Source organism: Hypanus sabinus, chromosome 17 (assembly GCF_030144855.1).
Source record: "Hypanus sabinus isolate sHypSab1 chromosome 17, sHypSab1.hap1, whole genome shotgun sequence".
NCBI lineage: Eukaryota > Metazoa > Chordata > Chondrichthyes > Myliobatiformes > Dasyatidae > Hypanus > Hypanus sabinus.
Genome location: NC_082722.1, coordinates 62,157,287 through 62,171,944, shown reverse-complemented (window position 1 = coordinate 62,171,944; position 14,658 = coordinate 62,157,287). Strand labels below are relative to the sequence as shown.

General features: G+C 44.7%; 1 protein-coding gene across 1 annotated transcript in view; it reads right to left on the bottom strand.

Moving 5' to 3' along the window:
* Positions 1–14,658, bottom strand: part of LOC132406997 (putative phosphoenolpyruvate synthase) — a 201,257-nt gene that overhangs the window by 31,351 nt on the left and 155,248 nt on the right. Inside the window, exons 25-28 of the mRNA XM_059993185.1 lie at positions 8,609–8,737; positions 6,621–6,705; positions 2,639–2,727; positions 2,087–2,149 (exon numbers count right to left, since the gene is read on the bottom strand). Coding sequence (XP_059849168.1) covers positions 2,087–2,149; positions 2,639–2,727; positions 6,621–6,705; positions 8,609–8,737 — 366 coding nt within the window. The remainder of the gene's footprint in view (positions 1–2,086; positions 2,150–2,638; positions 2,728–6,620; positions 6,706–8,608; positions 8,738–14,658) is intronic.

Here is a 14,658-nt window from a genome sequence, read left to right as displayed (position 1 = left end):
TTATTCAACAAGTTAAGAAAATTGAGATTTCTTATGTAAACTGGATTAAGGACAAATTCATAGGAATTTCCTTCACAAACAAAAAGGAATCCTCAAAAAAAAAATTAAACAATCCACGTCTGAAATTCAACAAACATATCTCAGTGAAACCCGCAAAGTTTGTTACAAGCTTCAACTGGTGGATAAAAGATAAGCATTTTTTGGCCGAGGAGTCTGAAGCCAGTGGTCAGTCTCAGTAAATTATTTAGCACAGTGATCATGGTCTAAGTAAATTATTTAGCATAGAAATCAGAAGAAGTTTCCTCAATGAACAGCTAGTGAATTTTGGAGATAGTTCCTGGAGGCTCAGATATTGATTTCACTGATAGCTGAAGATCAAGGGCTTTCAGCTATTAAAAGAATCAAGAGGTTTAGAGGTAATGCAGGAACAGAAAAGAGCTGAGGTAGATGAGCTGCCATGATGTTCATGCTTCCTTGAACAGACTCATAAGGGCCAGATGATTTAAGTCTGGACCTAATACTTATTTTCTTAAAGACCATAAGATAGGACCACAATTAAGCATTTTGGCTCAATAATTCCTCTCCGCCACTTCATCATGGCTGATTCATTTTCTCTCTCAGACCCAATCTCCTGCATATACCCACTTATGCATTGACTTATCAAGAATCTATCACCCTCTGCTTTAAATGTACCCAATAACTTGGCCTCCACAGTCACCTGTGGCAGTGAATTCCACAGATTCACCACTCTATAGCTAAAAATATTCCTCATCTCCATTCTAAAAGGACATCCCTCCATTCTGAGTTTGTGTCCTCTGGCTTACGACTCCATAACCACTGGAAACATCCTCCCCACATACGCTCTATTGAAGCCTTTCAACATTCAATAGGTTTCAATGAGGTCACCCCTCATTCTTCTGAATTCCCATGAGTACAGTCCCAGATCCATCAAATGTTGTTCATATGACAAGCCTTTCAATTTTTGTGAGCCTCCTTAGAACCCTCCCTAAGGTCAACACATCTTTTCTTAGAAAAGGGGCTCAAAACTGCTCACAATGCTCCCAGTGAGGCCTCACTACTGCTTTATAAAGTCTCAACATTACATCTTTGCTTTTATATTTTGGTCCTCTTGAAATGAATGCCTTCCCCACCAGTGATTCAACCTGCAAATAAACCTTTAGGGAATCCTACATAAGGACTCCCAACCCCTTCACACTAAAGATTTTTGAATTTTCTCTCCATTTAGACTTCCCCTTCATTTCTTCTACTGAAAAACATGACCATACACTTCTAAACACTGTATTTCAACTGCCACTTCTTTACCCATTCTCCAAACCTGTCTACGTCCTCCTGTAGCCTCTTTACTTCCTCACAAGTACCTGCTCCTCCACCTATTCTCATGTCTGCAAACTGTGCCACAATGCCATCAATTCCATCAAGTAAGTCATTGACATAAATGCAAAAAATGTGGTCCCAACACAGACTCCTGTAGAGCACCAATAGTCTCCAGCAGCTAACCAGAAAAAGTTCTCTTTGTTCCCACTTTGCTTCCTGTCAATCAGCCACCAATTCTGTATTTGTTATGAAATTTATCACATAGAAACATGATAAATTACATAAAGAATTCATACATTCAAACAAGTCATGTTGCCTGAGCAGCAGACTGTGCTCCCCTTCATTAAGGACCAATGGTCAGCTCATCCACATAATATTATTATTTACTGTTTCTTCATGTGTTGTACCTAATTCTATTTATGGAGAATGTTACTTCATCTTGGGATAAGGCATAGAGAGATTATTTATTGAAACACTTTGCTTTGTTAACACTAATCCATCTTGTAGCCAAAGGATGAGATGGTAATGCAATTCAACTTTGGGCAATGTAAAACTGTCCATTTGTAAATAACCCATTTGTTGAGGCAATTATTATTTTCCACTAACTTCAAGATTGCTCTGCAAAGAAAGTTCAGACAGGACCACACCACTCATCTGTCTTTGAAATGATGTTGACGTGATAAGGTTGCTCCAGATAAACACAATAGATCCATAAGCTTTGTTTTACTTGTTACCCAGAACAGCTCTTTACCTCTGCATTCATCTTGAGAAACTCAGCACTCTTTCCTTGGGTTTGAATTGCTTCAGTGATTCCCTATAATAAAAGCAGAGGCTTAGAATTTTTTAGATGCCCTATAATTAAGCAAAATCTCTAATATACTTATGGTATCCAATGTACTTCCATTGCACTACTCAAAGTGACCCAGAAGATGGCCACCTAAAACTTACCAATTATTGACTAAATAAAATGGCACATTGATATATAATTTCATCCCAGTTTTGCATGCCAAAAAATCAGAAAAGTACAATCTGTTCTGTTTTGCTAAATTAATTTGAACTTTGTAACAAACAATCTTAGTTTGTTGCCTGAAAACAGAGCTAACTATCCTTCATTCAAACCTCCTTTTATCATCACTACCATAAAAATTACAACAATAACAGTCATTAATCAATGTTCTATTTTATTAAGTTGCAAAGAAAATATTTCACAATTACATTGTAACCTCAAGAAACCTACTGAGATATTGGAATTTGATTTATTATTGCTTTTTTATGAAAAGGAACAATTTGAGATTTGCCTTACTTCCATTGCTACTGGAATATCAGCTGACACAACATCTGAACATGTGCTGTACAATATTGCAACATCTGCCAGAACTTCTGACGTCCATTCTGTCAAATAAATGTTAGGAAATAATGAGAGAATTCACTGAAATAGCAAAGTAAACTATGCTGATGCTTTTAATTAGTATTTCTCTGCCTAATCATAAAAAATTTTAATTATATGATCTTACAAATCTTCTTACTTCTCCATAGCTTTCCAAATAATGATAGGTTTCTAAACCACAAAAGAGTCTTTCCTTTGATACCACACAGGAAGTAGGTGGACATTAAAGTAATACACACAAAATGTTGAAGGAACTCAGCAGGCCAAGCAGCACTGTGGGGGAAAAAGCACAGTCGGTGTTTTAGGCAGAGTTCCTCCGGAATTTTGTGTGTATTGCTTGGGTTTCTAGCATTTTCAGATTTTCTCTTTTTTGAGACAGGTGGACATTGTTTGTGCTGATGTGTAGTCTGTAGTTCTGAAGGAAACTGTTGGCCATCCAAGATTTGTGCTTCAACCCATCTCAACATTACATGCATGCTTTGAAATATGGAATTCTCCATTTTGGAAATAAGATGCCAGCACATCAAAATCACACTTCCATCACTGAACTCACCATCGAGATCAGCATCAGAGATGTAAGGTGCTGGGGAGAATCCATGGGATCTTCAGTTCCAGCTTCTCTGTGTCACAGAAAGCTGTGAAATGAAAGTCTCCCCATTCACATGATTGAACCCATGGAAAAACATTGTACACATTTAAAATGCTCAGTAAATTTGATTTAACTTAATTACAGTAATACTTTAATGCATTTATTTCCTTACATTGGAAAAAATGTCCTAACTTCTTGAAGAACTTTAAATCATTTGAGAATACCACAGACACGGATGCCACCGGCAAAGTCAATCAATACATTCAGGGTGCCTATCCTCTGGATATGACTCCCCAAGCTTAGTCACTGCCATTGGACTCCTGAAAATATTAGGAGTACTGGATGACTATTGCAGGCAACAAATCGTTGCAGTGGACTGGGTCCAGAATGAATGGAAAAAGTGAGAGCCTCCCTTGTCCTGAAACTATAAAGTGTATTAGAAGACGATCTACAAATACTAAAAGCTGGCCAAATGATTCATTGTTAGTGGAGACACAAGAGGCTGTAGATGTTGAAATCTGGAGCAACACATCTGCTGGAGTAAGTCAGTGAGTCAAGCAGTATTGGTGCCCAGAAAGGGATCATCACTTAACTTGGGTGGAAACCCTGTATTGAGACAGAGAAAAGAATGGCAAGATGGCCAATATAGAAAAGAGAAGGGGAGTGACAAGAAAGAACCTGAGGTAATTAGTGTTCCGAGAAGGGGTGTAAGATAACAGGCAGGTATGGGAGATAATTGGGGGTGGAGTTAGGAGATAGTAACAAGAGAGTGATTAGATGGAGGAAGATAGAGAGGGGGGAAAATTAAAAAAAAAGAGTGAGCAAAGTGGGGGAGGGTAGTGTGAAAATGGCAGAGAGATAGCCAGGAACCAACCAAGAGAAAGGTGTGAAGTTGGTGGATGGAGGAGGCAGAAGGGAAGATCAGAAATGGCTTAGAAGGGGGATGGAGTGAGTGCGGCATAGGAAAGTAAAAGAAAAATAGTGGGATGGTTAATAAAATTGAAAAACTCAATATTTACTGCTTTGGGTTGTAGAATATAAAATGTGTTACTCCGCCAGTTTACATTGTCTTCATCCTGGCTGTGGAGAAGGCTGATGATGGACAGGCGGGAATGGGGTGGTGGGGGTGGAGTGGTCAGTAACTGTGAGCTTGTGATGGCCACTGTGGACTGAGCGTTGGTGTTCCATGAAACAGTCACCAAGTGTGCACTTAGTCTCACTGATGTAGAGGAGGCCACATTGGCGGTGCCAAATGCAGTAGACAAGGTTAGAAGGGATGCATGTGAACCTTTGCTTCACCCGTTAGGGCTGTTTAGGTCTCTGGATGGTAGCAAGGGAGGGGATGCAACAACAAGTATTATATCTACTGCAAGGGCACAGGAAGGTGGCTGGGAGTAAGGAATGATGAGTACGGCAGGGCGAGCAGATCAGGGAGTCCCAGATTGTGTAGTTCCCACAGAAGGCAGAAAGGGGTGGGAAGTAGCAAATGTGGGGTCAGGTTTCAGCTGGCAGAAACAAGAAGGGGTAGTATGGTGGATGAGGAGGCCCGTGGGGCCAAGGGGAAATCTACCTCTATTACATTTGGTAGGAGGTGAGGTGGGAGCAAAGTACAAGCAACAGAGGAGATGTGACATAGGGCTCCGCCAACCACAACAGAACGGAAGTCACACTTCCTGATAAAGGGGACTATTTCAGACTTCCTAAACCATACGGTCTCACCTCAAGAGCAAAGGCAACAGAGACATAGAAACTAGGAGAAAGGACTGGCTTCTTTACAAGAAACAGGATAGGAAGAGGTGTAGTCTAAGTAGCTATGGGAATCGTAATGAATTTATAGTAAATATCAGTGGAATAATCTGTCTCCCGAAATGGACAGATGAGTCAGAAGTGGTCCAGGGGAAATTGTGAGAAGGGTGGAAATTCATTGCAAAGGTTATAAAATTGATAAATTCTGCACAGGTGCAGAAAAAATTGGAGTGGTATCAGAGGTGGTTTGGAAAAGGGACTGTTCCACTCAGCCAACAGAAAGTCAGACACTGCTAGGGCCATGGCTACACCTTTTATTGCAGAAATTCAGGGTCAAAAGAACAATTTCTATTGTTTGAGGCAAGAACAAGTTCAGCCAGGTAGATGGAGTGTTAGTGGAGAGCAACTCCACTTCCTTAATGTCGGAAAAAGTGGGGGGCTTCTAGACCTTTTTGATTGGGATGGGGGTCTATAAAGCCTGAATATCCATAGTTATGATGTGACGTTGACAGCCAGGGAATTAGAAGTTGCCCAAGTGATAGATGTCATATAAGGTGTTCCGGATGTAGGTTGAGAGAGACTGGACAGAGGGGACAGGATGGAGTCAAGGTATCAGTTTGACAGAGCAAGATCAGGCAGAAACATTGGGTCTAACTGGATTGTCCTAATAAGGGACCTTTGGTAAGGGATAGAAGTGGGAAGTGATGGTTTAAGTCACTGCCAGGTTAGAAGCTGTTGAGGAGAGATCTCCTGATATAAGATTATTGACAGTGCTGGAGATAGAAACATAGAAATATAGAAAACCTACAGCACAATACAGGCCTTTTGGCCCACTAAGTTGTGTCGAACATGTCCCTACTTTAGAAATTACCAGGGTTACCCATAGACCTCTTTTTTTCTAAGTTCCATGTACCTATTCAAAAGTCTTTTAAAAGACCTTATCGTATCCACCTCCGCCACCGTTGCCGGCAGCCCATTCCACACACTCACCACTCTCTGCATAAAAATACTTACCCCTGACATCTCCTCTGTACCTCCAGCACCTTAAACCTGTGTCCTCTTGTGAAATTCATTTCAGCCCTGGGAAAAAGCCTCTGACTATCCACACGATCAATGCCTCTCATCATCTTATACACCTCTATCAGGTTACCTCTCATCTTCCATCGCTCCAAGGAGAAAAGAACAAGTTCACTCAACCTGTTTTCAAAAGGCATGCTCCCCAATCCAGGCAGCATCCTTGTAAAGGATGGCTGGTGTTTAGTGGTGGAGTCATGGTCCGATGGCTGATATGAGGAGATATCCAGGAGCTTTCATCTGGCCTCTGCAAGGTACTCTATAAAGGTACTGCCCTTGTATGCAGGTTTGATGACTAGGTTGCGATTGCTACAAATTCATTGTCAAGTTCCACCGGACAGTTCAGCAACTAATTTGCAACCTGATCAGTTAATACTGAAAAGTAACATCCTGCTGCTCAATTCAAATTATTTTGTAATCTCCATGTAAATACTGAACTAAGGGACTGGACACCAAGAGACACTGAGCTAATGCTCATCATATACATACCTGTTTTCCCTCCTGACAAGACTGACACAAGAATCGCATTCCACATTCCAGAGCTATTTGATTTTGACAATGATGTACCCCATACCTAAAGAAAATAAAGAAACAAACAACGTTACCGCTGCTGGTAATATATTCCAAATAATCGTACTCTGGTTTCCACATTCTAATAACCACGTTCATCTTTCACACAGTTTAATCTTCATCATCAGATAGATGTTGTGTTTCGGACACTCATCAGATGGTAGATTCTGGACTCTGGAGCAACAATCTGCTGTAAGAACTCTGGACTGGGCAGCATCTGATGGAGGAAGGGGATTGCTGATGTTTTGGGCTGAGATGCTTCATCAGAAATAAGGGGGAAGCAGTGAAAGCCCCAGTTCAAGAAGAGGGGGTGTGGTGCGACAGGAGGCCGAGCTGATTGGTCTACTGAGCAGGGATGTAAGATGACAGACAGGTTGTTGCAGGTAAGGGAGGAAAGCATAGGTACAGTTGGAAAATAGCAGCAGATGAATAATAAATGGAAGCAAAGAGAAAAAAAATTAAAGCTGGTGTGCTATGCTATCCACAATAGACATTCTTTGATCACAAAGTACCTCTTCCCATGTTCCTTAGGTTCTTAGTGAACCATGTAATGAGGTTATTTTTGAGCTAAAATGGATTGAATGATGAACTAGCAGATCAAATTGTGAAGTGTAGACACACACAGAGACTCTCTCTCACACACTGATGAAAGATATTGGCACCCAACTCATACTGTTCTCATCAGGAAAGAGTTACAAATTCCTCGGGGCTCACACCTCCAGTTTGAGGAACAGTTACTATGCTTCAATCATGAGAGAGGAGAGAGAGGAGAGAGAGAGAGAGAGAGAGGGAGAAGTGTTGAGGGCACGCAGGTGAGGGCTCAGTGGTGTATTAACAACAACTTCTCATGAAATGTCAGTAAGAACAAGGTACTGATTGTAGACTTCAGGAGAGGGAAACCAGAGGTCCATGAGCCAGTAATCATCAGAGGTGGAGAGGGTCAGTAACTTTAAATTCCTTCATGTCACTATCTCAGAGGACCTGTCCTGGACACATCATACAAATATAATAGCAAAGAAAGCACAATATATATATTAATATATCCTAAGGTATTACAGCAAAGATACTGGCATGGATCGAGAAATGGCTGACAGGCAAGAGACAGTGTGTGGGAATAAAGGGGGCCTCTCCTGGTTGGCTGCACTTCAGAGCCCTCGTGCAAAACTCCCAGAAGATTAATTCACAGGTTGAGTCTGTGGGAGGGAAGGCAGACGCAATGTTGGCATTTATTTTACGGGGAATAGAATATAAAAACAAGGACATAATGCTGAAGCTTTACAAGACGGTCTGCACTTGGTATTGTCATTAGAGAGAGTCCAGAGGAGGTTCATGAGGATAATTCTGGGAATGAAGGGGTTAACATGGGGAGTGTTTGGCCGCTTTGTACCTGTACTCACTGGAATTTAGAAGAATGGATGGGGATATCCTGAAAGCTACCAAATGGTGAAAGGACTAGATAAGGTGGATGTGGAGAGGATGTTTCCCAGGGTGGGATATCCAGAACTAGAGAGCACAGGCTCAAAACTGAAGGGCAACCCTTGAGTACAGAAGTAAGGAAGAATTTTTTTAACTAAAGAGTGGTGAATCTGTGGAATGCTCTGCTACAGACTGAGGTCCATGGGTATATTTAAAGCAGAAGTTGATAGCTTCCTGATTGGTTGAGGCATCAAGGGATATGGTGAATGGGCAGGTATACAGGGCTGAATGGGATCCAGGATCAGCCATGAAGTAGTAGAATAGACTTGATGGGCTGAATGGCCTAATTCTGTTCCTACGTCTTATGGTCTTTCTTGTATATCTAAGACTTTTTTACAGTACTGTAATTCTTACAATTATTGTCGTACAATGGAATAATACTTAATTACTACATCAAACAATGTCACAAAACACTGTTGCTAGACACCCACCTCAAAGTAGTCAGATAATTGCTGATCAATGTTGAAGTATAAGTCCCGTGCGTTGCTTGCAGGTTGAATCTGGTACGTTGTCATCTTCTTCATTAATACATTTACCCGTGACCCAGCAGTGACTATATACTGGAAATGTAGCAAATAGAGTTAATGAATGGCACACAAATACTTCCTTACATTCTGGGACATATAAAAGGCTAAGTCTTGTAAACTAAATGGTGGTTCACTTACAATAATTATTTTGGTTTAGATCATTCCATCAACATTTGGCTTGAAAAATCACCAAACAGCCCTATTTTTCTTCCATGTCAGGAAATAAATTGATAAATTACAAGTAGTGGTCATGTGTTCAGTGTTCATAGTAGAATTAATATTAAGTTACAGGTCTAATGGCCAGTGGCCCAGACAATTGGAGGCAAGTGTGTAATTTAATTAAACATAATGTTAGATGTTACATCTGGTCTCGAAAGTGATAACCATTAAACTATTGGTCTGATTCACTAACATTTCTTAATGAAGAAAGCTGCTCCTTTTACTAGCCTTAGCTTGGAGGAAATCCAGATGCTTAATAATGTGACCCACTCTTAGCTGCCTTTTGAACTGATAGGTGCGATTAAACCTCTCAGGCTGGGGATCAGCCTCCAGGTGATAGGGCGTGGTCCTCGACTCCAAGCATGCCCAGTAACTCATGGATGAGTCTGCTCTTGAAGTCTTGTCTCTGGTCACTATGTATCCGCCTAGGAAGGCCATAATAAATGAAATACTCCTCCCGTAACACTTTTGCCACCGTAGTCACCCTCTGGTCCTTGGTAGGAAAAGCCTGAGCATATCTGGTGATGACTAAGACATTCGCCAAGTTGCTGGCATCGGTTTCTATGGACAGGAAATCCATACACACCAGATCCAGGAACCCTGCACTCTGCAAGTGGGACAAAAGAGTTGCCTGTGCAGGCAGAGTCTTTCACCGTACGCAGCGAATGCACGATTTGCAGTATTCTTCGACCTCCGACCTCATTCGGGGCCAGTAAAACCGCTCTCTGAGCAATCCATAGGTGTTTTCCACCCCAAATGTCCAGAATCATCATGAAGTGACCTCAACACAACCCTCCGATACTCCTCGGCAGATCCAGCTGGCAATGTCGGGGTGACGTGACCCAGTGTAGGATCTGGTTACGCAACTCCAACCGAGGCCATTCTCACAGTAACGGAGGCACCAACGCATGTTTCGTCTTCTCCGCCTGAGCCGTGTCTCCCTTTCTGACCGCTGCCCAAATGGCACCGATGCCCGAATCATCTCGCTGAGCAGCTGCCACTTCCCCAACACTCAATTCCGGCAGCTGATTTGTCTTCAGAGCAGTCAGGTTACAGTAAACTTGGGTGTGGCATCATCAGAAGCCCCCAATTGATCTACCACTCAATCCTGACCCTCCTTTCCCTCTGCCTTCACGGTGATGATAAACTGACAAATGGACTTTGCCCCAGGGGCAGGAACGCTCTCCCACTCTTCGTCCCTGTCCAGTCCCTCATGCACCCGTTGGGACAAAACGTCCGCATCAATGTTCCAGCTCCCCAGCCGATACCTCAGGCTGAAAGCATAGGCAGACAATGCTGCCAACCATCAATGGCCTGTGGCATCCAGTTTCGCTGAGGTCAGGATATACTTTTGTAATTAAGGGTTGTTGTCCGTCGTCACCTCAAACTTGGCCCCATAGAGACAGTCACTCAGCTTATCCACCACCGCCCATTTCAACGCCAGGAATTCCAACTTGTGCGTGGGATAGTTTCTCTCAGAGGGTGACAAACTCCGGCTGACAAATGCCACAGGCCTCAACCCGGTGCCCTGATCCTGATACAGGATGCCCCCTAAACCCTCTCGGCTGGCACCTGTGTGCAGTACATACAGCAATTGGGGGTCTGCAAAAGCCAGCACCAGAGTTTGGGTCAGCAACTCCTTCAGCGACTGAAAAGCCTCCTCACATTTGACATCCCACGTCTGTCCAAAGGGCTCTGACGGGGTTTAGATATTCTCCACCCTCCTGTCCTTTTCTCCCCCCCCTTCTTCCCCAAGGGAGGGTAAAAGCTGATTCAAGGGGTGACTCACTTTTGTGTAGCCCTTCACGAATCTCTGGTAATAACCACAAAACCTGAGGAATGAGCGCAGAGCGCTCACAGTCTGGGGCCTTGGCCAAGTGGTCACTACTTCTATCTTAGCCGGGTCTGTAGCGACTCCATTCCACGAGATTATGTGTCCGACATAGCTAACAGACATTTTGCGGAACTGGCACTTGTCCAGGGAGAGTTTTAGCCCTTCAGATTTCAGGTGGCCCAGCACCTTCAGCAGCCTCGCCTCATGTTCCTCCAAGGTGGATCCAAACACTATGAGGTCATCCAGATACACCAACACCTCAGGCATGTTTATATCCCCCACTGTCTTCTCCATGACCTGCTGGAAGTTTGCAGGGGCTCCCGAGATGCCCTGGGGCAGCCTTTCGAACTGGAAGAATCCCAGGGGACATATAAATGCCGTCTTCTCTTTGTCAGCCTCACTCATGGGGATCTGGTAATATCCACTCCTCAAACCCAACACACTAAACCACTTCGCACCACTCAGACAGGCCAGCGCGTCTTCAACCCTCGGGACCGTATACTGGTCGGGGACATTGCGCCTGAGTCCTGTAGTCCACACACATGTACCTTCCCATTCTTCTTCCGGGCTACTACTATTGCGGACGTATAGGGGCTTCGGGACTCAGTGATGATCCCAGCTTCGTTCAACTTACACAAATGCTGCCGAGCATCTTCCACGTCTGCAGGGTCCAGTCACGATGACCTCTCTCTAAACGGGATGTACTCGGTCACCCGGATAGTGGGACTCGTGCTCTTGGAAAAACCCACATCAAACTCGCCAATGAAAAAGACACCTTCCAGCTTCAGCACCTTCTCTACCAGCCTCCTCTTCCAACCTGCAGGAACTGGGGAGTCCCCAAAGTTGAATGAGTCAGCGGTCAATTTTCCTTCCTTTGCCAATAGTTTCTCCCCGGCTTGTTTCACATGAACACTAGACATTACCATTACCGGGAACAAATGCGCCAGGGGCATCCCCCTCTTGAAGGTGACCTCCCTCTTCGTAGTGTTCCTGACAATCACCGTCATCCTGCTCACCTGTACAACCAAGGGCTTCTGCAAATCGGGCCTCACCAGTAGCCCAGCAGGAAATCCCGAGTCCCCGTCGGGTCTTCCGGATAGTCCACTAAGAGGGCTTTGCCCTCAGGCACTCTGGGAAATTTGGGGGTCCCCATCACTCTCGTTACTTCCCTGGGCCGTAACACCATTGGCTTCGACTGGGTGAGCCACACAGTCCCTCGGTTAAATTCAGTGTCTGGCCCAATGCTGCCACGCACTTCCTCAAAGGCAGCTCAAAACACTGGGTGCACGGACAATGTCCCCGAAAAGCTTTCCCCCACCTTCTCCTTGCAGGCCCCCATGAGCCTCCTCACAAGAGGGGTATTGGTCCCCACCAGAATTGAAACGCCGCCCGTCTCAACAGGGTCAGGAAAAACCAGAACCACTGTATCAAGAACCTCAGACACCTCCACATTGGCCTCCGAGAACTCCAGTTCCACTGACAAATAACCGTCGTATGGATAATCACCAGCAGTGATACCCCAAATCTCCAGTGCATTGAATGGCATCAAGGGTAAATGCTTCAGTTACCGGTTGTAAAACAAATGGTACAGTAACTTGACCTGTGACCTGGTATCAAGAATGGCTTTAGTGCAAATTTCCTCTATCCAAGGCGACACACTGGAGCATGGTACCACTAAGCCTTCAGGAATTGGGCCTTTCACTTTCAGGGGTTCCTTGGTACATTGCTGGGAATGTGTTCCCCCAAAGACACCAGGCCGTTCCCTCACTGGGTCTCCTCTAGGTTTCACAATGACTCTCCCTGCTGAGGTACCCGGGGGCTCACTCTCCTTTGGCGTGACACCTGTTGCCAGTAGCCCTCCGCATTGTTCGTCCCCTTGGGGAATCTGCACGTCCCCCCCCCCCCATCAGCTCCAGTATATGGGGGGGTCATACCCACTGATAACAGCCGAAATATCTCCGTTCTCAACTCTGCCACAATCTCCTCTACCGCTCCCCAGGGTAGGCTATCTGTGGTCACTTCACCGCAGGGGCCTACTACCGAGAACTGTACCCTGCTGACGGAGTCCTCCCGCACCTCCGCTGCGTTCTCCTCTTCCCATACCTCTGTGATCAGCTCAACAGAAGATGGAGGGGACGTGTCTTATGAGATTGTCAGAGACCCCAAGCAATCCTGTCCCCCCTGACTATCTGGTCCGTTCTTAACTGATCCACCTCAGCCGCCTGTATGACCCCTCTGTGCTACAAGCACTTTAGCTGCCTCTCTAGCCGAAAAATAAAAGCAGGAAGCTTCTCCCCCTTCTCCCAGCACACGTCGCAAAACCCCACCAGGAGCTCCATTGGGCTTCCAGTCAGACCAAACATGCTTGCAGATACTTGACAGGTGTCGCTACAGGATAATTTAACCTGACAGTTCTGACGAGGTCAGCGGCCCGCCCATTCAAACTTACAACCAATCTCTGCCGCTTTTCATCATCCGAGCACTGCCACTCATCTAACAACTGGGAGGTCCGTTGCGCCCAAATCTCATACTCCTCCTCCCCTTTAGGGGTGGGCGTTATTCCAGAGAATAGGCAGAGCCTGCCAAAGCTGAGACTTTGAATCTGATTTTTCCATTTATTCGCCAGAGAAGTAAGGGCGGATACTTCCTCAGAATTCTTGCTCTTCACCAGGGGACGTGGACTAACTAGACATTCCAAATCTGACCACTCTTTCCCCTCACTCCTCAGAAATGATTGAACGCTGTTTTTGAAATCTCCAACCCCAGCTACCTCAGCGCTGGTCTGCATTAAAATGAGAGCTGCACCTGCCATTTTATCAAACCTCCGCTCACAATCACAACTTTACAGTATTTAACAGTGGAATTAACAATTCATCTGGAGTACAAATATCTGCCCCACTGGTTCATTGCTCAGGGTAATTACACAGCATCCAATGGAATCAATCCTGAACATAACCCCCACAACTGTAACCCTCGCTTCACCTAGCAGCTTAGTATGGGGGGGTGATAACCCCCTTGCGCAGCCAAACTTAAGAAATCTCGTTTGGGTGGATGCTATGCGATGTGTCCTAAATCAGTACCCTGAAATAACAAACAGTACACAATATGTGATTAAAAGATTAAGCTGCTTTATAACTCTTACTTTGACTGTATGGTTAGTTGAGAAACGAGATATGAAAGAAAAAGCGCCCAAATCTTATTAAACAGTCTGTGCACAAAGCTGGAGCTCATTCATAGGCTGATCGGTCCCCATTGACCTTCTCTGATCGTCGCTGCCCTTCGAACCCTCGCTCCGAGTCCACCCCATCCGGTAGTCTACCAAATCTCTCCATTCGCATTTTCTCTCTTCATCTTTCACTCTCCCTCTGGCAAAAGCCCGTAAAATCAACTGCTTTCAGAATCACAAGACAGGGCAACAAAATCCTGATGGGCTAACATGCAACCACAGTCCTGTTATCTCCAGCCTTAACCCCAACACCATTGCTACAGAGAAACCGTTACTTCAGCAGTGAACAATACAAAAAAACCCCAGTACATTAGCAGTGAAACCTTACATCCATATTCAATAGGCAATCCCTTATTGCCAGTAAGAATCGCAGTATTTGCCCAGCAGAAGACAAGACCCATTGTGGTTGCCTGCAGATTTCTGCAGCATTGATGGAATCAGGGTCAGGACTCTATACACTGTGTGGTTGTGTTTTACTGATATCCTATATGTGCTTGGTATCTTGTATGCACATGGACTAGGCCTCAGGCTGCAGTGTCCCCTTTTTACAGCTGCCAGGAGGAAGGTGTCAGAGTCGGTGCGCTCTATCGGGGGCAGCGTAGCGAAGTGTCCAGGCTGGAGTCGGTGCTGCCCCTAGTGTTCACTCAACAGAAGACAGACTCTACTGTGGTACAC